This window comes from Prosopis cineraria, unplaced genomic scaffold (assembly GCF_029017545.1).
Source record: "Prosopis cineraria cultivar Desert tree isolate PC_DT_omini unplaced genomic scaffold, ASM2901754v1 PC557, whole genome shotgun sequence".
NCBI lineage: Eukaryota > Viridiplantae > Streptophyta > Magnoliopsida > Fabales > Fabaceae > Prosopis > Prosopis cineraria.
This window is the reverse complement of record NW_026555882.1, coordinates 1-23,059: the sequence shown is the minus strand read 5'-3', so window position 1 is coordinate 23,059 and position 23,059 is coordinate 1. Positions and strand designations below refer to the sequence as shown.

At 35.8% G+C, this 23,059-nt stretch overlaps 2 protein-coding genes and 2 pseudogenes across 2 annotated transcripts; 2 read left to right on the top strand and 2 right to left on the bottom strand.

The window, feature by feature from the left end:
* Window positions 1-576: 576 nt before the first annotated feature.
* LOC129297567 (autophagy-related protein 2-like) lies at window positions 577-12,813 on the top strand. The gene is given in 16 exon segments (XM_054935889.1): window positions 577-986; window positions 1,484-2,517; window positions 2,800-2,948; window positions 3,492-3,637; window positions 3,780-6,953; window positions 7,056-7,168; window positions 7,902-8,109; window positions 8,500-8,613; window positions 9,655-9,762; window positions 9,849-9,981; window positions 10,862-11,040; window positions 11,464-11,515; window positions 11,518-11,659; window positions 11,764-11,839; window positions 11,928-12,027; window positions 12,404-12,813. Coding segments are annotated over 14 exon segments (5,826 nt in total). The 5' UTR covers window positions 577-782; the 3' UTR covers window positions 11,834-11,839; window positions 11,928-12,027; window positions 12,404-12,813.
* A 1,154-nt stretch (window positions 12,814-13,967) lies between these two features.
* LOC129297565 (uncharacterized) lies at window positions 13,968-15,051 on the bottom strand. Its single transcript, XM_054935888.1, has 2 exons — window positions 14,562-15,051; window positions 13,968-14,353 (listed from the first exon to the last, which is right to left on the bottom strand). Exons 1-2 carry the CDS (start codon window positions 14,964-14,966, stop codon window positions 14,318-14,320), a joined length of 441 nt encoding a protein of 146 aa, XP_054791863.1. The 5' UTR covers window positions 14,967-15,051; the 3' UTR covers window positions 13,968-14,317.
* A 3,414-nt stretch (window positions 15,052-18,465) lies between these two features.
* On the top strand, window positions 18,466-19,982 carry LOC129297566 (cell number regulator 1-like; annotated as a pseudogene).
* A 1,089-nt stretch (window positions 19,983-21,071) lies between these two features.
* On the bottom strand, window positions 21,072-22,059 carry LOC129297568 (calmodulin-like protein 30; annotated as a pseudogene).
* Window positions 22,060-23,059: the final 1,000 nt, after the last annotated feature.

The following is a 23,059-nucleotide window of genomic DNA, read 5'->3' as shown; positions in this document are numbered from 1 at the left end:
ATATGCTCACCTATTATTTTGGGCTATTTACTTAATTTTCAATTTGTTTCATTGAGAGTAAGATTTATACAATGTAAATAAAATTCTATATAATTTAACAGTTATAACAATCTGGTACAATCCACGAAAGGATTCAAATTGTTGGATAATTAATTATTAACCAATTAATATAGATAATAATCTTAATAATTAATGATACTATAATTAGTAATATCTTTTTTACCTTCTAATTCAAACACCAAAACTGAATAGATAGTGTCCGGATGTTAGATATAGATTTACAAAACTTTAACAGTATAAGAAATTTAAAAGCTAAAGTATCCAACGAATTTGACAGTTTTGTAGATTGCAGTTAACAGCATTGATAATGTTTTTTAATCTTCCTAGCCAGCCAACAATTTCCCTCAACAGCACTGGAAATTTTTTAAGAGGTTAAATTAAAATTCGGCGAGCTAGATGATTCTGTCACGGAAATGCAAAAGACCAAAAATTCTTGGAACTTTAAAATTAAAACAAACGTCATAATCTCCCCGTCAATAATCATCTGTAGCCTCCGTTGTTGTGTTGTGTTTCATTTTTTAACACTCTCAGCCTCCCTGCGGTGCTTTCCATCGTGTTAGATGGAGCTTTATGGCCCATCCTGGAAAGCAACACCTTCAACCCCAACATCAATAACAATTCGAGTTCCAATTTTGCCGTTGCAATCGGTCAAGATATATCCCAAACCCTAAAACGCTGAAATTCCCCAAATTGTTGCTTCAGCCGCCGTTATCATTGCAACCATGTTTCCATGGAAAATTGCGAAGTCGGCAGAGGCGATGTTCTCCCGCTGGGCGACCAAGAGGGTTTGCAAATTTTTTCTGAAGAAGAAATTTGGGGAGTTTATTTTGGGGGATATTGACCTGGACCAGCTGGACGTGCAACTCACTCAAGGAACGATTCAGCTCAGCGATCTTGCGCTTAATGTGGATTACATTAATAAGGAGGTATTTCTTGTTTTCCCAGTTTTTAAGGCGCGCAGATAGGAAGTTGAGAACATGTTATACTTCAGCTGCGTTAATTCGCGTGTCTGTGATATATTAATTTTCCTTAGCAGTTAGAATGAACTACTGTACCTGTATAGAATTCATTCCCTCGGTGTCAGGGAATCGGGTGCTAAAACTGAGGTTGCTGAACAGCTTTGATGCTCATTGGACATAGGTTTTTCAAGTGGTAAACGATCCACTAATAAATTGATCAGGTTAGAAGGTGGGAAAATTATGAAGTTGGTATATTTCACAAGTGTCAGAATTAGAAGTGGTTTGAATTCATGAATTAATTTTCACAAGTATGAAGTGCATGAAATTGGAATAGCTAGGGTCCTTTGGATGATCTTGATTTTATATAAAGTAGCTCTGATTATTTATTCTTAGCAGTTATTGTTAAATATCACCAGTAACATTTTTTTTTCGTTAACTTATTACTTTCTTCTCGCTTTTTACAGTTTAGCAAGGCAGCATCTTTAATGGTCAAAGAGGGATCTATTGGATGCCTATTGGTTAATATGCCTTGGAGTGGTAAAGGTAGTCAGGTTGAAGTGGATGGGCTTGAACTAGTCATTTCTCCTTCCACAGATAAAATTCCAATGGGTGATGAAACTTGTGTTACTGGCAGTAATGATACTGAGCATCTCGAGTATGGCTCATCTAGGACTGGCCAAGATGTAACTGATGATGCGCTAAAATCATCTTTGATGGATGTCCATGAAGGTGTTAAAACTATTGCAAATATAGTAAAGGGGTTGCTCACCTGCTTCCATGTGAAAATGGAAAATGTAATTTTTGCATATCATCCATCATTAGATAATGGAGACAAGAAAACAGAATGCCATGGGACCCTAGTTCTTCGCATTTCTGAAATAGAGTGTGGGACATGTTTGTCAGAAGATGCTGATTCAAATGCTGATGTACTTGGAATTAACCGGTTAACAAATTTTGTGAGGTTTAAAGGAGCTATGTTTGAGCTTCTTAAAATAGACGAGGATGATAATTGTGCGTCTTCTTTATGTGAATTAGGAGCAGGATGTGGAGAACCTGTCATGACTGGGAAAAAAGAAGGATTTGGTGGGGAGGTGAAGTTAAGCATTCCTTGGAAGAGTGGGTCTTTAGACATTCGCAAAGTGGATGCAGTTGTTTCTGTTGATCCTATAGTCTTAAGATTTCAACTTAGCACCATTAAATGGTTCTTATGTGCATGGGAAAATTATGCTAATCTGGAAAAGAATGGACAAGTTTGTTCAAATCACAAATCAAGGGGATCTGCACAGCTGAAATCTACTTTGGTATGCCATTCGTCAAATTCAGTCTCTGTTGGCAGTGCTGATTACCACAATTTTCTGGATGATTCCTCTAATTTGACCTTGCTTGAACCCCATACTGAACCTTGGGTTCCTGAGTCTCGTCTTATATCAAATTGGGTACCATTTTCTGCTGATGTAAATCAGAAAGATGGTATTCGAGAACTTGATTTTGGGGCTAGGTAGGCTCTTTTCCTATATGCTATCATCTGGTTGCAATCACTTGAAATTCCTGTATAAATTTTCTGGTAACTGGATCCTCATCACTAGTTGAATGTGTGAGCATGCATATATTAAGTTTAGTGCTTACTGATAAAATATGGTTATATTGTGGTTTCTAATTTATTTTGGCTAAGTTAAGTCTGCATATTTCGCATCTTATAGGCCATTCCTAGATTTTTAATGACTCTTCAATGATCTGTTTGGCTGTGGTTAACTCTGTTGTTCTATTGGGATTCCTGCAGCGTGGATCAGTTTTTTGAATGCCTTGATGGAATACGGAGCTACCAATCAGCTTTAGGGAACAGTGGAATGTGGAACTGGACATGTTCTGTGTTTAGCGCTATCACTGCTGCATCCACCCTTGCTTCTGGATCTTTGCATACTACTTCTGGTACTTCATTTTGTTAATGTCTATAAGAATTAGTGGGCAGCTTAAACCATGCATTTTACTGTTCAATTTCTTTCACATCATGCTCTGTTATTATTATCTACTTACAGTCCCATTTCTAAGACCCATTTTAATAACGCAGGTGAAGAACATAATTTGATGTTCTTGATTTTGTTAAGGAAAAAAGAACAAATCATGACATTCCAAAATTGTCCTTCATTAAAGCCTTTAACCTGTATACCAAAATCAAATTTTCTTGTTCATATTAAGAGAAAGAGGATTATAATTATGAAGACCATATTTGAAAATAATTAATAATTGCTTCATGCATTTTGTAAAGGGTTTTATATCAAGGACTATGAAAAGCTTCTCGAAGGGATATTACTAATAGGACTGGAGGTAGTATTAAATTTATAATTTGCCATCAATTTTGCTTATTGCAGTTTTTGTCTCAATGGTCAATGGATGCCAATATTTTCAAAATGTAAATTTTTTTCCTTTTGTTGATGGATTTTTGGATACGAACTTTGGTTTATGCATGAACAGAGCAGCAACATGTGGAAACCAATCTCAGAGCAACTTTTGCTGGAATATCTGTTGTGTTGTCTTTCAGTGATGATGAACAGCGCTGTTATGGGCTACACACTGATAATGTGGTTGCAGACTGCAATGAAATTCTTCTTTCTCTTAAGGTAATGATATAACGTAGCTATGCTCTATCCCACTCCAACCTCTGCTCATCTTAGGCTTTCTTTGCTTGTGAGACCTGGTTCTCTGCTATATGATTTTGAAACAGTCATCCTCTCTAACTTGAAATGCTTTGAATTTTAACAGGTATGCCCTCAAGTTACAATTGTTGAGGGAATGATGAAAAATATGGAAGTTGCTGCTTTTTTGAATTCTGGAATCGATGCTGTAGATTCTGGTTTACAAGGATATAATAATACTAAGAATCAAAGTGCTTTGTTTCAACATCTACAAGCTGAGGTCCTTGGGGCTCTACCATCATCGGTCTCTTGTGATCTAGGTCCTGATTCTGATTCTTTACTTGGATTAGCTGCAATGGACTTTCCATTGGGAAATAGTGATAGCTTATTGAAAGTGACATTGTTTAAAACATCTGGTGTCACCAATTGCAAATTCACTTTGCAAGCAAGTTCTGACGGAAGTCTAACTGGGCCAGTATCGTTTTCTTTGAGCCTGCCACCATTTACTTTCTGGGTAATTTTTTCTGTCATAAGCGTGTTCACTAACCTGCTTAGGGATGTTGAACAATCGGTGGAAGTGCCCAATAAAGCAAACAAAGATATGTATAAAGCCTCAGATAAGAAGGAAGGTTCTGATTCATGTGTAACATTGCTCTCCACAACAGAACGTTTGCATGGTGATATATCAATTTCTGGTGCAAGGGTAATACTGTGTTTTCCTTTAGAAAGAGGTGAAGATCATGAGCGTTTCTTTTCATGGAAACAGTTTATTGCTCTTGATTTTACTTCACCATCACCTTCGAAGAAGAGTTTCACTTCAGACTGTATTCCACCATCAAATGCAAGCTCAAAGAGGTGGTTTCCTTCAGCAGACGCAAAATCTCTGCAACTCAGTTTTAGTGATTTATGCATGTACTTGATTACATCAACAAGTAATGATTGCAGTAGAATCAGTTCCTGTAATTTGCAGGATGAAAAGTTTTCTGCTAGTCGCCTTCTGTCTGTTGACAGCCAACCTGGTTGTTACTCTGTTATTAATGTGGTTTGGCAGGAGGGTCTGGTGACTGGTCCTTGGATTACAAAGAAAGCCAGGTTGTTAGCAAATTCTGATCAATTCAGGAGCAGAGATGATTTTGTAGGAAGAGGCTATGAGTTTGCATCTGCATCAACGGTCAGAGATCTGGAGGAATTGAAATCTCAAACTCAACAAGAGATGATTCTAAGTTCATCATTTTTCATTCATGTTCATCTACCTCAACTTATGATCTACCTGAGTGATTCTCAATATAAAGATATACATCGCCTTGTACATCAGATGCTAAATGAATTGGAATGTGTGGCTTCTCAGTCAGTCACTGATGAGAAAGATTCTTTTAGTTCACAATCATCAGTGTTTGTGGAATGTGATTCTTTAGAAATTGTGATTAGCATGGAGACATCTGAGAGTATCAGGAGCTCATTGCAAAGTGAGCTTCCAGGATCATGGGATCGATTGAAACTGAAAGTTCAAAACTTTGATTTGCTGTCTGTCACAAATACTGGCAGTGTTAGGGGTGCCGAATTTTTCAGATTAACTCATGGTGAGGGCAAGTTGTGGGGTTCCATCACCAGGGCTTCTGATCATGATTTTCTTCTAATTACCAGTGACAACTCCGCAATGAAACGAGGTAATGGGGGAGGCTCTAATCCATTGTCCTCTAGACATGCTGGTTCTGATATCATACATTTGTCTGACCCAGAGATTTCCCATGTTTCTACATCTATAACTGTAGCATGTAGTACAGTTGTTGCTGTTGGTGGTCGCTTGGATTGGTTCAGTGCAATATCATCCTTTTTCAGTTTTCCCTCTTCTGATTCCAATGAAGCAGGTGATAATACTGTACCAGATGAAGATGTGAAAGGATGTTGCAGGACCGACTTTGTTCTCAACTTGATTGATATTGCATTATGCTATGAGCCCTATGTGATGAATCCAGTGGTTCACAGTGAAGTCAAAGATTCTGAGTCTGACTTCTCTTATTCCAATGAGGATATGGGTGATCAACATGCTTCTTGTCTATTAGCTGCATCCTTGTTGACACTTTCAACTACACCTTTGGGAGATTTAGTTGAGAATTGTTATCAAATTAGAGTACAAGATCTGGGGCTTCATGTGGTGTCAGGGACAAATACTCTTTGTGGCACTTATAGCGTAGAGCATCTTCAGAAGGTTGGTTTCATTAAAGTTGCACAGGAAGCAATTATGGAGGCTAATTTTAAAACCAACTGTGCCAGTGGTATTCTTTGGGCTGTTGAATTGTCTAATTCTCACATCCTTGTCGAAACTTGCCATGATACAACTGCTAGCCTGATTCGTTTGGGTACTCAACTTCAACAATTATTTGCCCCTGATGTGGAGGAATCAATTGTCCATTTGCAAAATAGGTGGGATATTGTTCAACAGGCCAAGATGAGGAACCTTGATTATGAAACTAATAACCCTAGCTGTGATACCCTGGCAACAGCTTCTCAACAATGCCCTTCTAAGGCATTTTTGGAGGATGGATCTAGAATGGCTGGCTTAATGGATGAGATATGTCATGATGCATTTCAAGTGAATAACAATAGTACATTGCAGCCTTGTTCTTCTGAAACAGGAATTTACTTGCCGCTTGATGGTATCTTTATTGATGATATGAATCAGATGAGTATGGATGAGCCTGAGGTCCTCTCTCATAAAGGATTCTTGTCTGAGTCAATGCCTGTAATGGGAACAGAAGGTAATCACGCTTTGTTTTCACAGGAGGGTTTCTTTCCAGAGGTTATTGAAGAATATTTTCTCTCCGACTTATGCCCCCTGCCTGAAATATCGATGGATATACATTCTGAGGGACTACATAGATACAAGAAGAGCAATGTGGAAGGTAGAGATATTGAAAGAGGAAGTGGTGGATGGTATCAGGGCAACTCTCTAAAAGTTGTAGAAAACCACATTTCAGAGAAAAATGAACAAACTGAACTAAAACATTCTGCAGATGGCTTACTCCTATCTGATGATAATTCCTTGCGAAATAAGGCCTGCGGACGTGTGATTCTTAAGAAAATTGATCTAAAGTGGACAATATATGGTGGTTCTGACTGGCCAATGGAGAATGGACAGCATTCTGGGAGAGATACAACTGTTTGCTTGGAACTTGCATTGTCTGGGGTGAAATTTCAGTATGATATATTTCCAGTTGGTGGAGTAAGTTTATCCAAGATGTCTGTGTCTGTTCAAGATTTTAAACTGCATGACGGAAGCAGCAATGCTCCGTGGAAGCTGGTAGGAGTGAAAACATAAATGCTCTGAAATATTGTCCTTTATTTTAGTCTTTTCACACTTGTAAGGTCAAATTTTTATGATTCTCTACTTTTTGAATTGAAGGTGCTAGGATATTATGATTCAAAAGGCCACCCTAGAGAATCTTCCTCAAAAGCGTTTAGATTGGACTTGGAGGCTGTCAGACCAGATCCTCTAACTCCTCTTGAGGAGTATAGGTATGATATTTAATATTCATGTGATCTGTTTTGCATGCATGCAATAAATTACAGCACTAAACCATGGAAGTTGCATCAACTACCTCAATGATTTCTAGAATTTGGGGTCTTGTTGGGTAGGTGTCCCATCATGATGTTGGTATGTGAGATTTTAAGCCTCATTCAGTAGTACTTCGCAGAAAGTTGATAGAAAACAGATGATAATATTTGTATGTTTGAGTTTTTTTTTTTTTTATGATCATTTGATCTTATCTAGTTTTCAATGATCTAATTATTCTTTTGCCAAAACAGATGCCAATATCTAACTTACGAGCTAGGATTATGGATAGGGATTAGGTCCTTGGCTTCTTTATAATTGAAATGTTTGAGGTGAAGATCAAAGGACATCCTCCACAAATTGGGTGCTAAAAGTATGACTATTGTCCAAACAAGACAAGAAAAGAAAACTAACAGATAGTAGTGCATAACAAATTAGTGGCCCTCACATATGGTAAAATATGACCTAATAGTTGGTCATGTCAAAAGTTTCATGTTTCTTTTCTTTAATAATCTGGACATGTTTGTTTGTTTGCCTCATTTGGATAAAAAGGATCTGTTTGGAAATAATTAATACTTAGCTTTGATTCTACCAGATGGAAATCTTTATTCATCTAAACAAACATGAACTTATGAAGGAACTACTATGCGTTAAGTTCTTCAAACAGCAATTAAGTGTCTTTATGCCTCTTTTCAGGTTACATCTCGCCTTCCTTCCTATAAAATTGCATCTACATCAATCCCAGCTTGATTTTCTTGTTGGGTTTTTTGGGGGTAAAAGCTCATCACCTGATCAATCTCCTGATCACCATCAAGATGTGGAGGATTCACATATTTTGCTAGAAAGGAGGAAAAATCTTGTATATAATTCTATTGCACGTGAGGCATTGCTTCCTTACTTCCAGGCAAGTAGCATTCTGTTTTCCTTGTCTCGTTAAATCTATAGTTTCTTGGATTTCTTGTATATAATTCTATTGCACGTGAGGCATTTCTTTTTTTTTTTTCCTTTTTAATAATTTAGTGTGCTGTATTTATTTGAAAAGAAGTGTAAAAATCTAATCAATGTGTTTTTACAACTAACTTTAGAAAGGCTTTTCCCTATATAATTCGTCATGTTGCTATGATCAATTATCTTAACTTATTAATCGATTTTATGGTGAGGGACCTGTTTGAGAAGATTTATGATCTAGTCAGCATCTAACTCTACCTTGATCTTATAGAATGTTTGGACAGTCTTCCCTGGAGTTGTTCTAACTTATCATAAAAGCATATTTATATATTGATTTTGGTTACAGAAGCTTGATGTAGGGCCTATCCTTGTCCGGGTGGACTACAGTCCCCATCATGTAGATCTAGCTGCATTGAGATGTGGGAAGTATGTGGAACTTGTAAATCTTGTTCCCTGGAAGGTAATATTTGCTCCTTTTGTCCTGTTTCTATTAGGAGTACAGCTTCCCTTGTGTTTATTTCATTTACTGCTTAACTTGCCACCTGATAGTTCATTTACTGCTATGCGTTAAGTTCTTCAAACAGCAATTAAGTGTCTTTATGCCTCTTTTCAGGTTACATCTCGCCTTCCTTCCTATAAAATTGCATCTACATCAATCCCAGCTTGATTTTCTTGTTGGGTTTTTTGGGGGTAAAAGCTCATCACCTGATCAATCTCCTGATCACCATCAAGATGTGGAGGATTCACATATTTTGCTAGAAAGGAGGAAAAATCTTGTATATAATTCTATTGCACGTGAGGCATTGCTTCCTTACTTCCAGGCAAGTAGCATTCTGTTTTCCTTGTCTCGTTAAATCTATAGTTTCTTGGATTTCTTGTATATAATTCTATTGCACGTGAGGCATTTCTTTTTTTTTTTTCCTTTTTAATAATTTAGTGTGCTGTATTTATTTGAAAAGAAGTGTAAAAATCTAATCAATGTGTTTTTACAACTAACTTTAGAAAGGCTTTTCCCTATATAATTCGTCATGTTGCTATGATCAATTATCTTAACTTATTAATCGATTTTATGGTGAGGGACCTGTTTGAGAAGATTTATGATCTAGTCAGCATCTAACTCTACCTTGATCTTATAGAATGTTTGGACAGTCTTCCCTGGAGTTGTTCTAACTTATCATAAAAGCATATTTATATATTGATTTTGGTTACAGAAGCTTGATGTAGGGCCTATCCTTGTCCGGGTGGACTACAGTCCCCATCATGTAGATCTAGCTGCATTGAGATGTGGGAAGTATGTGGAACTTGTAAATCTTGTTCCCTGGAAGGTAATATTTGCTCCTTTTGTCCTGTTTCTATTAGGAGTACAGCTTCCCTTGTGTTTATTTCATTTACTGCTTAACTTGCCACCTGATAGTTTGGTGTTGAGCATCAATTATTGCCTTATCAGTCATAGGTCGCGTTGTTGGAAATATCTGATAATATGCTTACTTAATTTGGCCAGGGGGTTGAGCTGAATCTGAAGCATGTTGATGCAGCTGGCATCTATGGATGGGGCAGTGTTTGTGAAACAATTGTTGGGGAATGGTTGGAAGATATATCTCATAATCAGGTTTAGTGACAGAAATTATTTTCCTTCTTCTCGTGAGGATTCTTTCCTCTTGATTAATAGTTTTTATCTCATACTTCAATCTGTAGATTCATAAAATACTGCGGGGCCTTCCTGCTGTACGGTCATTAATTGCAGTGGGAGATGGTGCTGCTAAGCTGGTTTCATCCCCATTAGAGAACTACAAGAAGGAGCGGAGGGTGCTCAAGGGTATGCAGAGAGGTATGCTAGATAACACTATCTTTGTGATTCCTCTGTATAATTTGTCTTCTTTTGGGAAGAAAAAGTAGGGATCACAAGTAACAGTAGGTTTTTCTCAATTTTATTTTAATTATTGATTATTGATTTCTTAAATCATGTTTTGAACTGAACAATCTGCTGGTAGGGCAAGCAATTTTGAAAGCCAATATTTCCTCATGTATGTGGTGGCTCCCAAAAAAATATGGGAATATAGGACTTCTGCTCTCACTCCACTGTTGCTGGACTCTCTTCAACTGTTGAATTTTAGTATTTATACTATTACACTTATTAGCATGGTTATAGAATCTGGTACATGTATAGTAAATTTCAAAATTAAATGTAAAGTATGAGAGATATCAGTTATGGTTGAATAGGCATTCATGCCATCACACCAACTGTGGTCAATAGGGTATTCATTTAGTTCAACCAACTCAACAAATATTTTCATATATGTTTTACAGTATGTTGAAAACTTTATAAAGTACGGTAAGGTCTCAATGTTTATTAAATTTGTATTTGAAACAGCTTAATATTTACATTTATAGCAATCTTTTGCTCGAGGGTGAAACTTCCATTTATAAGGAGATTATTCTGGCTTTGTTAGCGTGTCTGAAAGTGTGCTTTGGGGTTAGGGAAATGTGGACCCCCTTTTTGCTAGGAAAAACAATCATGTTTTTACTAGTCAATTTGTTTTGCGTCTATGTTAGCAAGAATTGGACGATTTCATTTTTGCTGCCCTTTTTCCTTTACCAACATCTGCGTTAATTTTAACTTGTGCAAGACTTGTTTATTTTTCTGGGCATTAATGATTCTCTTCTATTTTTTTGTTAGTTGCCATCATAATGGTCAATCTGCTTTGTAGGTACAATTGCATTTCTTAGAAGCATTTCTGTTGAAGCTGTTGGACTTGGAGTACATTTAGCTGCGGGAGCCCATGACATTCTGTTACAAGCAGAATATATACTCGCTACTTCTGTAACATCGCCGTTAACAGACATTCGATCGAATCAGCCTCATGATGCCCGCCATGGTATTAAACAGGTGAAGTTTCAAGCAAGTTGGTATCTATACTTCCTTCTCACATAATTGGATGTTTTGTTTAACCTAATTCCTGCATTTGTTGAATGAAAAAGGAGGAATGATGTCAGCTCCCTCCCTGCTGCTTGTGTATTATTCTGTTTGCCTCAAGGATGATCCCTCTCCCTCTGCCTTCATGATCTTCTTTTGCTTCAACAATCATCTCCTCCTATCCCCCCGGGGCTTGGGGGAATGGAATTTTGTATCTTATTGAGAACATGTTTGCGTGCACATGAATGTTAATATTCTCATCAGAAGAGTCCAAATTGATTGGCCCTCCTGTGGAAGTTATCTTCTTAGACATGCTTATTTTAAAGCAAAATAGTATTTGTTTCAGAAAATGAGGTTTTTGGCTAACTTTTGCTAAAGCACTTATTGATTTCTCAGGCTTATGAGAGCCTCAGTGATGGCCTGGGAAAATCTGCTGCTGTGTTAGTTCAGAGCCCCTTGAAAAATATCAACGCGGCTCAGGTGCAGGGCCTGCCCTGGCAGCTGCTATTCGAGCAGTTCCTGCAGCTGCCATAGCTCCTGCTTCTGCTTGTGCTAGTGCTGTACATTATGCTCTTCTTGGCATCAGAAATAGGTCAGATAAAATTGTCTTGATTTGAAGTAATTCTTGTTTTAGAGTTCCATATTTTAGCAATTCCCAAATAATTTGGAGTTTATTTACCGACAAATTTTTTTCAGCCTTGATCCCGAACGTAAAAAGGAGTCCATGGAGAAATATTGTCCATCACAACCTTGGGAAGAAGACTGATTACAGGTGCCATTGGCTACAGATGATTGTCTCTTGGTAATGCATTCATGGTGTTACAACTATGGAATGAAATGTTTCTTAATTCTATGTGCAGAATATCATATAAGGAAGGATTGACTGATTGTTCCTTTTGCTTCACTGACCAGGCGAGGAGATCCGAAGGGCTCTCCATGGAGTGAGGTGTCATGTATCATGTGAGTTGGGCCTCTTTTCTAGCTAACATATTTTTGTGTTAAATCATATATTATTATATTGGGAAGATTTATTTAGAAGGAATAAAGAACTGCATCAATAATATCAAGTGGAGGAGCACCAAGTTATGGGACCGTTAGCTGAGTGTTTTTACCAAAGATAACAATAATGATAGTTACAATCAAGCTAATTTTTTCTCTTACCATTCTTTTGGTTTTTTTTTTTTTTTGGGGGGGGTACTTTTTTCCCTCATGATTCTCATAATGAACAATTTGAGTCTGTATGTGATGTCTTGTGATAATCACTTGAGATGAATAATATCTGAAGTTTCATTGGATCTTTCTCATGGTATTAATTGAATCTTTTGATTGGCTGCAGATGTATAGTAGTGGGACCAGTTAGCGTATTCTTTTGTCAGAGGAATTGTAAATGCTGTAAATAATGGAGAGTGCTTTCTATTCTCATTATCTGGGGATATCTTCTAAGCATAGGGCTTCCATTTGCAATTTAGCATAACTAACTGTGTACATAATATCATTCTTTTAATTTCAAGATATCAATGTATATTGCCGTTATTTTTTTTTTTTGTAAATAGCACACGCTTGTTACTATGCTTCCAATTGTATAATTTTAGAAGAGATTGTAGAAGAATGATTTTGAGTATTTGGATTACTGATTTTGCAGGGCATTTCATTGTTTTTTGCTTGTGATTGAGTTGGCAAGCATATCGATAACAATGCAGAAAACTATTTATTATTGATTTTTATGCCATTAGAAATTGCGATCAAGGTCAAGGGCAATTCATAAATCTGTAAAGCATTTTTATTTTTCATTAAATGTACGCATGTTCTGTTATTAATTATTATTGAGACCTGGCTATGATGGATGGAAGGCTTCACCATGAGATGACTTTAATTAACGCTCAATTTTTCCCCAAATCGCAAGAAAATGTTTTGATTATAATTTAAAATGGATACTTATTGTTAGGTGTTTTGTTTATGTTGAAAAAATTTAGCTGAATGCATTAATTTTGAATACTATCTTCCCTAAATGGTCAATTAAAGTCGGTTAAAGCATGTATTTTATGTTCAAAAGTATTAAATATTTGGATAGTGTAATTAATATAGTTTTTTAAAGTATATATTTAATAATGGGTGTAGTTAATAATTTTTTTAATTAAGACAGTTTATTAAATAAAAGTAAATATATAAAAATTTATAATTTTAAATATCATCAATTAACTTGGTTAGAATGTACATTAATTACAAATATTTTATACTTAACAAGGAGAGTATTAAATAATTCAATGTGACGTATGATCTTAAGAGATTAGTTTTATAGTTACTGATTATGGGGATATTTTAGGTTAACCAACAAAAAATATTAAATGCAATAATATTTATATTACATGTTTTAGACCGCATGATTCATATTCACAATGAAAGTAGTAATCCTTATCCAAAAAAAAAAAAAAATTGAAAGTAGTAATCTATCCAATGAGTGTTGCTAAAACGAAGTGCCAAATTATGCAAATTATTCCTTTGGCTATGCAAATTAAGAATTCTTGTTCCATCTCATCTTCAGCCCAACATGACATGATGGTAAAGGGCTGGAAGGGGTGCCAATTTTTGAGCTGAAACCTTCCCAATGTGATTAAAAAAAAAAAGTTAAAAGCTTATAATATCCTTATGTCACGAATTCAAGATTCTTTCAAATCATATGCATGAAATTTTAACAAGTCGGTATGCTCGTTTTAAAATACTAAGGTTCCTAGGTGCTGTTAAAATAAAATATTCAGTCAAGTTGAAGTTCAGCTGTTCAAAGATTACTGTTGGTTTCTTCTCAGTTGTGGTACAAGAACAGAAATTACAAATTTCCTTCTATCTCGTTTCGCATTTTTCTCTAACAGTGGAAGACAGATAATCTATCACCCAGCATTTGTTTCACTAACTTTTTGAAAGAATCTGATAACGAAGAAGTAATACATGTCTCGGCAGACATATAACAATAACTTGTTGCTAGAAAACGAGTGGTCGATCCCTCCATAAGAATTGGACATATTACATATATAAACCAATAACGATCTACTACTGCAAACATTTGTACAATGATCAAACTGCTAAAGGTACCATGCATCTTTCTACTTCTAGTTAATGGATAAGAAACATCACTTAATTTGCATCTCTAGTCTAGATTTTTGTGAATAAAGTCAGCACAAATTCTAACAAACCCCTCGGAAAATCTTCACAAGAATGAAACTCCCTCCTGGAGATTCGACCAATAATATAAAGTTCAGCACATCTTCTGACCACCTCCATAAAATAGTCCCTGTGACAAAGTAAAGCAACTGGTTTAATAATATCTCTGTCTGCAAAATTTACTACCCTATATCCCACCGCTTAGCACATAATAGTAGTGAACAGAAAAGGGACACATTTACACTCAAATAGGTTTAAGAGCAGATGATGTCTCTCTCTCATCAAATTGGGTTCAATTCTTCAAATTACAGCCAATACGAAAACAAATTTCTAATTACCTGGTTGTCTTTGCTAGGCCTTTCATTTTCAGCTACTCTCTGCAGAAACCCATCGGTACTGCAACTCTTCTTATCCTTGTTAGAAGTACTCTTTCTTAAGCCCAGCCTCTCCTTCCATCTGCTTGAGCTCTTCGGTACTCTTGGCAATACGTCATCGTACGAGTCATCACTCACAAGAAGCTCATCTCTCAGAGTAGTCGTCATCTTCTTGGACGTCATGGATTTGTTGTTGGGCAAAAGCATGCCTTGGGAAAACACTTCATCTGCTGAGATCATGGCATAGTTCTTCACACAGAATTCGAAATCCGAAGACACAGGAGCTTCTCTGTAAATGTTTTCACGCTTCATATTGATGGCTTGCTGGGCATCCACAAAATCACTGGAGAAGGAGATTCTTGGGTCCATAGTCGAATGAAGTAGCAAGTTAGCTAGCTTGAAAGAAGCAAAAGGATAATGCACTAGATACACAGTGCAACAAGGGTTAGTGATATTGTTGCTTATAGTTTAGACATGTTTATGGAGCAGTTTAGTGAGGGTTAGGGCATGGGCTTTTGTAGGGTGTTCGTCTTTGTTGTTCTTGCATTTCACATGTGAGGATGTTGAGAATTTGGACATTTATATATAATGTGGGGATGGATTCTCGTGTTTAGTTCCTTTTAGTGGACATAACATGTTGCTTGGATTTGTCATTTTATGCTAGGAATGTGGGTCTCGTATTCACTTTAGTTCTTTTGGGATATATAACAAAACAATTATTGACCCATCGCAAGAAATATGTTTAAAAATTAATGGGTGATACTAATAATGAGGACACAACTTATGCTTGTGATTTTGACTATTGAGTCTATATAATGGCCTTTTGTTAATTAAATAACTAAAATCTAAAAGCGTCCCATTATAGTTTTATTTATAATGTTTGAGTTAAGCAATGCAGGAATTGAATCTCTTTCAAACATGAGCTATGTCCTATGAGGCAAACTTGTTCTTGATATACAAATTCTACAAGTTTACAAACCTAGCTACTTTATAAAATTTATACTCGAGCTTAATGCTTTACAAAAGTACTTTCGTTAACTTGGCTAATAAAATTTCCAATCATAAAAAGATACTTTTTTTCCCCTGATCCAGCTTTGAAAAAGTAAATAATAAAGGTGTTGAAGGGGAAAGAAGTGAACTTAGTAAAACGAATTAACATGGAGTTGAATTTTTAATATGAGGATTTGATTTTCCACTTTGATGAAATAGCTAGAAGATGCTCAGTGTTTGAATTTTGAAGGCCATGTGGGCTTGAGATTCCTAATTAACAAACAGAGCATTGCTATACTCTTCCTTTTGTATATTTAATAAGAAAAAGATAGTTGTAAGCACAAGGATGGAAAATGTATATACGTACAAAGCATGCAACTTTAACTCCATTATTATATATACTCCTTAATGATAATTCATTTGTCAAAAGAATCTTTCTCTGTTGAAACTATATATATTGACCTTCACGTGTCTCCTTTTCATGTGCCTTTCACATGTATGTTTACACACACACACACACACCGCACACACACACTCCAAATAACTTTCTAACGCGATCTAAATCTACATAAACATCAAGTAAACTAAATTAATCCCATTTAAATATGTTAAATTTTTGTTGATGCTTCATGTTTTAGTGTTTGGCATCTGTAAACACGTATGTAATGGTCAAATCCTGGACGTTGCATAAACGTCCTCATAGGTTGCATGACAGAAGGTTAGGACTGAGAGCTTGTCTCCCTTTTGGTCTCCTCTTGACCTGGCAAAGCTTGTCTCTTGCAATCCATTTGCTTTTAATTTCTTAATTAATTATTCTGATTAATATCATAATTAAGCATTCTCAAAGCTCGAGGCTCATTTTACTATGTCAGATCAAGAAACCCTTATTTTATTCGTTGGGTTCTCTGAATCTTGCCCTGATAGCAACCTGCAGTTAATTATAAGCAATTCACATTTCATCTCTCTCATCAGGGGAATAGTTCATACAACGTACTCATCAGCTTCATCACTTTCCATTAACTTCATGTTTAGTATCACAAAATGATTGAAAACTAATTATAAAATTTGTGGAGCTGATTGAAATTAAGAAGTTCAAATTTGTAATGTTGCATGACAGATAACAGATCTATATATTAAGCAATGAATTATGATGTTAAACTTGCTTATATATATGATTAGAAGTGAAGTTAATTGAAGGTTTACATTTCCGGCTCAACAAGCTATATGCATGTATACATTCTTTGTATGCACAAAAATGTCACTGAACCCCTGACACAAGTGATGATGACTTAATAATGAAAGCCATATTTAGAGATAAGAACATATTCGCACTTCCTCGAGACATTCGAAACCTATGGATCTGAATAAAAAAAACAAAAGCAAAAAGATATGAGAAAGATGAGAGCCGCACTTTATAGCTAGAGTCTACACTAAGCTAAGCCGTTTCTGAATGATTATGTCAACCTACGAAAGCAACGAATTAACTTTCACTTTCACAGGCACCACATTTAAAGGTGACTGATCGCCATGTAGCATCACATAATTGGATCGATCTTCATTAAATATTTTTCACACATTGTATTATATTGTTGTGTTAAGAGCCTGGTCGTAAATAACTTTGCTAGCTGTTCTCGATTCCATGATCAATTTTATGGAAATAAACTATCAAATTTACAGCAAACCGAATTGTTTGTTTAGGTGAACAGCGAAATTCATTCCGCAGATTCGGTAAATCTAGGTATTACTTTCCAGAAGACGATCAGGTAGCAAGGGTTCAATTATTTTATTATTCAAGGTTAGGCAGAAACAAGCTGGTCGTACATTGGGTTGAAAACAAAAGGAAAGGAGAAGAATAATGATACTGTGGATTGTGCATTAATGGGGGAAAAAAACCTGATCACTGATGACAATGATCGCTTGCTAGAAACGAAGCGTTACTCAAAAATATACCGCTAATTTAGAACAAGTTACAGCACGCTGGACTCGGGTTGAGATACGTCATATAAAGTTAAGTTGGTTGCTGTTTCGTTTGCCAGTAGATATGTACTGAAGATAGAAAAATAATTCAAGGAGGAACTACTGGGGTAAGAGTTCATGGAATTATAAATTTTATTTTCATATGTACAAAAAGACATTGCAACTTGGTTAATAAATCAACTTATGACAACAATCCTCACGGTGAGGTTGATTACATGAATTGCATAATATAATTATGTTTGATTAATAATCAAACTTTTTAATATATTATTAACAAAAAGATCTAAAAAAATTAACGAAACGTGATAATATTACCTCTGTTCCCCTTGGATTTCCTTATTTCTATTGGTTTATTTTATACTGTTTTATTCTCATCTCATAAACTACAGGTCTGCGTGAATGATGACACCCAGGAAAAGTTTTTGCCTGCAAATGTCACATATATATATATATATATATATATATATTTCCAATGATTTGCTTGGATAGAGACTAATGGTTACCTATAATAAGAACAGAGTTAGTTTTGGTTAGTAATAACGAAACGCATGTGTGAGTATCTCTCTATATATAATCACATTATTTAAAAAGTGGTTTTTTACAAGTGAATCCACAGTCACAAGAAGCCAGTTGACAGGGCAAAATTGTGCCACCATCACTTCCTTGTAAATCCAAGCAACTTGATCTACTAATTTTGCATTGACTCAAATTAATTAACAAGAAGGTTACTGTCAAGCCAATTTAAAAAAAAAAAAAAAAAAAAAACTCATTCTGGTTGACTCAAAAATTGACTGATCGCAATATAACATTAATAAATGATTTCTCATGTTCCACCTTGCATTTGATAAATCAGTTAATCATAGAGTATCATCTTTGAATGTTGAAAGCCTATCCTGGCACTTAATGACCAAGTCAACCAGATCATGACTGAAAATGATGAGGATTGCTTATCCTCTTCCTTTCATCTTCCTGCAGTGAGATTGTTCAAGGAAATTGCAGAGCCAAGAAGAAGCCGGGTAATGTAATGCCTACATCTTTAATTTCCATGAAATCGCACATATTAGATTAATGTTATTATATTAGACTAAGCTGATTCTTTTTATATGCTGCCATATTATATCTGGATATCTGCTAAATTCTCAGAAACATATGTATCCTACAATAGATGAGCAGAGATATATTCAGAGTATAGCCGTCCAAGTTATGTCCTTCCAAATTATGGGACTCCACAAATTTCTTCTGCTCCTCCCATCATCATGAGGCATTCTGTCGCCACTCCTCAGTGGTCAAGTGATCTTTTCCATTGTTGTTGATGATCCTTCACTATGTAAGAAACCTAGAAATTAATTGTGTGTGTGTGTTTGTGTGTGTTCAACTTTTGCTATTCCCAATTCACATGTTAACTTCGCTTCTTCTTTTTCTTCTTAAGGTTTAGTCACTTGCTTCTGCCCTTGTTTAACGTTTGGACGCATTGCAGAGATTGTAGATAAAGGCACTCCGTGTAAGCCACTGCAGAATCACGATCTTGGTTTAATCTGAGTTTCCAATTTGATGCCATTGTCTTCATTTATTTAGTATGAAATGTTTTTATTCACTATGAAACAATCTTTTAGCCTAAAAAAAAAAGAAAGAAATGTGGTAGAGTTTATGGATTTGAAGCTGAATCTAGATCAAAACCATAGAGAGGTAAACTTTAATGACCATATTAACAAAATTTACAAGATGATGGTTTGAAGTTGCTTGCGTAATTAAGTAATAACTTTGGCTTCCTTTTGATTTTAATTATGCGCAGCTTGTTCTTCTAGTGGTCTTTCTTATGGTTATTGGCCCTCACTGGACTTGCATGCCTGTACTCTTGCAATTATCGATCAAAAATGAGGGCACAATATGACTTACCAGAGGCCCCATGTATGGATTGCTTGGTTCATTTCTGCTGCGAAGCTTGTGCTCTGTGTCAGGAATATAGACAGCTGAAAAATTATGGATTTGACCTCAGCATAGGTAATTTACAGAGGATGATCCATTGAACAATCAAAGTGCTTTTGTTTTCTTAGTGTTTAATGATGTTTTTTTTTTTTGGGTAAACATGCTAATGATTTGTTGTTGGACAATGGGTTGAAGTATAGGGTGGGAAGCCAACATGGAAGGTCAAGAAGGTTTGCAGTTACAGTAGCCCCAGCTCTTCCACCTGGCATGACAAGATGAAAGTGAATGCATTTTATTGGGAGCGCTTTTTTTTATTTTTGGTGTGTGTGTGGCTAGCGCGGGGCCTCTTGATGCTGATTCAAACTTTGTGTGAGTTCTCTGTGCACTTAGGTTTGAGTGCTTTTTGTCAATATGAAAGCAAAATAAAATGTGCTCCTAACACCAAGAAGAAGAAAAAGAAAAAGAAAAATCCAGTTATGTTTCTTTTGCCTAGTCGGCCTTGCATTCTCTCTCTCTCTCTTTCTTTGGTGTAATGTAACAGATTTTTGGTGAGAGGGCCAACAAAAAGAAACTCCCTCGGAAAGTAAAATAATATAGTTAATGTTCTAAATTATCACATCTAGAGAAGCTATCCCTTGCGTGGATCGGCTTGCAATGGAAATTCATAAAGTGGATTATGTTGTCTTTCCTTAATCACAATTTTGTGAGTCTCTGCTCTCTGTGTTGCCTTGATCTGGCCTTTTCTGGAAAAAAAAAAAAAACAAGAATTATCACATTTACAATTGTAAAAACTTATAAAGTAACTCACTTGGTTTCAACCAATGACTAGTGAAAAATGACTATTTAAACCGTCATTTCTGAACCGGGTCTACTCGTGAGCTGCAATTAAAAATATCTAGTTGTGATGATTAACAAAACATTGAGTGAATGAGATGCCATTAAAAATTTCAGGGTTTTGCCCCTCTATTTTGACACAACATATTTCGCAGTGACTCTTTACTGGGGCGGAAAATACGGCACGAGAATTAATTATATGATTTTAAGATGTTTATATTTCATCTCATAACATTGTAAATAAATAAAAATGCATAAAACTGTTTGTCCAAATAACGTCAGGACTCGCCTGCTTGATTGTTCCTTCCTCTAATCCCAAGAAATGAGAATAGCAGCAAAAGTAACCCATGTACTAAGAGTTCACAAGCATTTATCATCATCATTATTATTTACAATTTACGAGTGGGAATATCTTTCATCCTTTAATTTTAAGCTATACTCCCATTACGGTTTTGCCCGTGTCTTCTATTAAAAAAAAAAGAAAAGAAAAGCTACACTCCCATTCCATAACATAGAAAAGTCTTCAGATACATATTTTTATAAAAGAACATGTAAACCAATCCTGTGAAGAGCATAAAAGCATGTCACGCATAACAAGACAAACTGTTTACATATTTGTGCTTTTAATTTCATAACTGGTATCCAGAGTAAAATAGTGAATGAGAGTCGCTCAATGAATCTAAATTCACTCTTACTCCTGTTTTCTCTCTTTCCAAATTCACCTGTGCATTGACAATGGCCAGTGATTCAGCCCCGTGTCAAGGATTGAGTCATCATGACCAGGAACTCATCCATGTCAACCATACCATCTCCATCAGTGTCCAGAGCCCTCACCATTTTGGTGCAATCATCAAGATTGCAGGCCTTTTGGATATCCTTTTAGAATTAATTTTAAGTTCAAAATCATAATTTTAAAAATTTTTATCCAAACATCTCAATTTTTTCAAATTCCATTTGATTTTCAAAATTTCATTTGGAATAGCTAAAATTTGTTTCATTGTAAAAAATTAATTCTGAATATTATTAACTTGTCACTTTAAATAGTAGAATTACTCACTCAAAATTGATTTTAAAAAAAATTATCCAAACATTATCAACTTTATCACAATCAATTTTTAAAAATTTATTCAAACACTATCATAATTTTAATAATCAATTTTTTTCAATTGAAATCCAAACACACCCTACGTCTTTCTCCCAGCCTCCCCAGCACATCCTGAACTTCCTCTGCTGCAATCTTCCCATCACCATTTTTATCAAATGCCCTGAATGCCTTTTCTATGTCCACCCTTCTAACCCCACCACCCACCTTCAGGGCTTCCATAAACTCCTCGAAACTGATAAAAACAGTCTCCGTCCAGATCGACCACCCGGTTCATGAGCTAAGTTTCCCCCCATTTCTAGAGATTTCAGAGTGGCCTTGTACTCCTGCTGAGAAATTTTCCGTCCCTGTTGGAATCAAATTTGTCAAATACCGGCTTCATCTCATCTGTGCTTGGCTCAAAAGCCCGTTTCAGTCCAGAATTGAGCCTTTTGGGGAGGAAAGCGGATGAGATGGCGTGCAGGTACTTTCTCCTTGAGAGGTTGTGTACTGGAAATCAAGGAATCTAGTACTTGAAAATTTTTTTACCACAACGGGTGGATTGGTCTGATCGTTTGAATGGAAGAAGAATAACGTCTTTATATTAGAGGTGGAAACTGGAAGTGGTGAGTTCCCATTTCTTCCACTGGACATCATGCAAATCTTGGGTTATCAGTATTTCTCGACAAATTGATACTTGAAGGAAAAGCAGGATAGGAAAAGAATAAATTCTTTGCGAAAGCCTATATTTCCTTTGAAGGTTTTTCTTTTTCAGTCTACAATTGTAAAAGGTTGATTTACAAGAATAGTTTGGATTATTTCAGTAACTAAAGAATACAACTCATCAAGTAGTTACAGTATAACTTCCCGAAGTAAGGAAAGGAAAAACCTAGAAGAAAACTGTAAATTATTTTGTCATGGTGGCTTTCCATTATCCAAACCTCCATTACGTCCACTGTCTTTCGAGCGGTTATCTTCTGCACGTATCCTGCAAAACAAAACCTTCTTCTAGTGACTGCAAGTCCACATTCTAAAAAACCACAAGTTAATTAGAGTAGAATAGTAACACCAAAAGGCATTTAAACAGTTGATTCAGGATGAAGGCCACTTGGGCACTTATAATTGAAACATCACGTAATTCCCCTGAAAGTCACAGTTGGGAAGGGAAAAAAGACATTGTCCCTACTCAGACATAGTTCCAAGAGTAACTTAAAAATGACCAAAAAAATGATATAGCCTGCACAGTGAAGGGGTGGAAATAACTGACTGAACAAGAATTACTGGTCCACAACTCATACAATTTCTCTTACCCTGAATAAATTTTAAATTAAAGCCTCAACATCATCAACTATTCTCACATGGTTTACCTTTGTATATGCAAAACCGTATAATAGAAATCCTTTATGGAATTTAAATATTTCAACATAGTATCGTAAGTAAAAAAAAGCGACAAACAGGATCCAGACAGAATTTAAAATAATATCCAAAAAAATAATACTAATAAGATAAGCTTGCAACTTCCAAACAGGGGGGGAAAAAGATATGTCGGTGTTCACTTGGTAAAATCGAGAATTATCTCACATAGAAAGAATTTCTAATTCCTTCCAGCGCATTCAAAGGTACCAGGGATAGTGAATAATCTATAACATAGCAA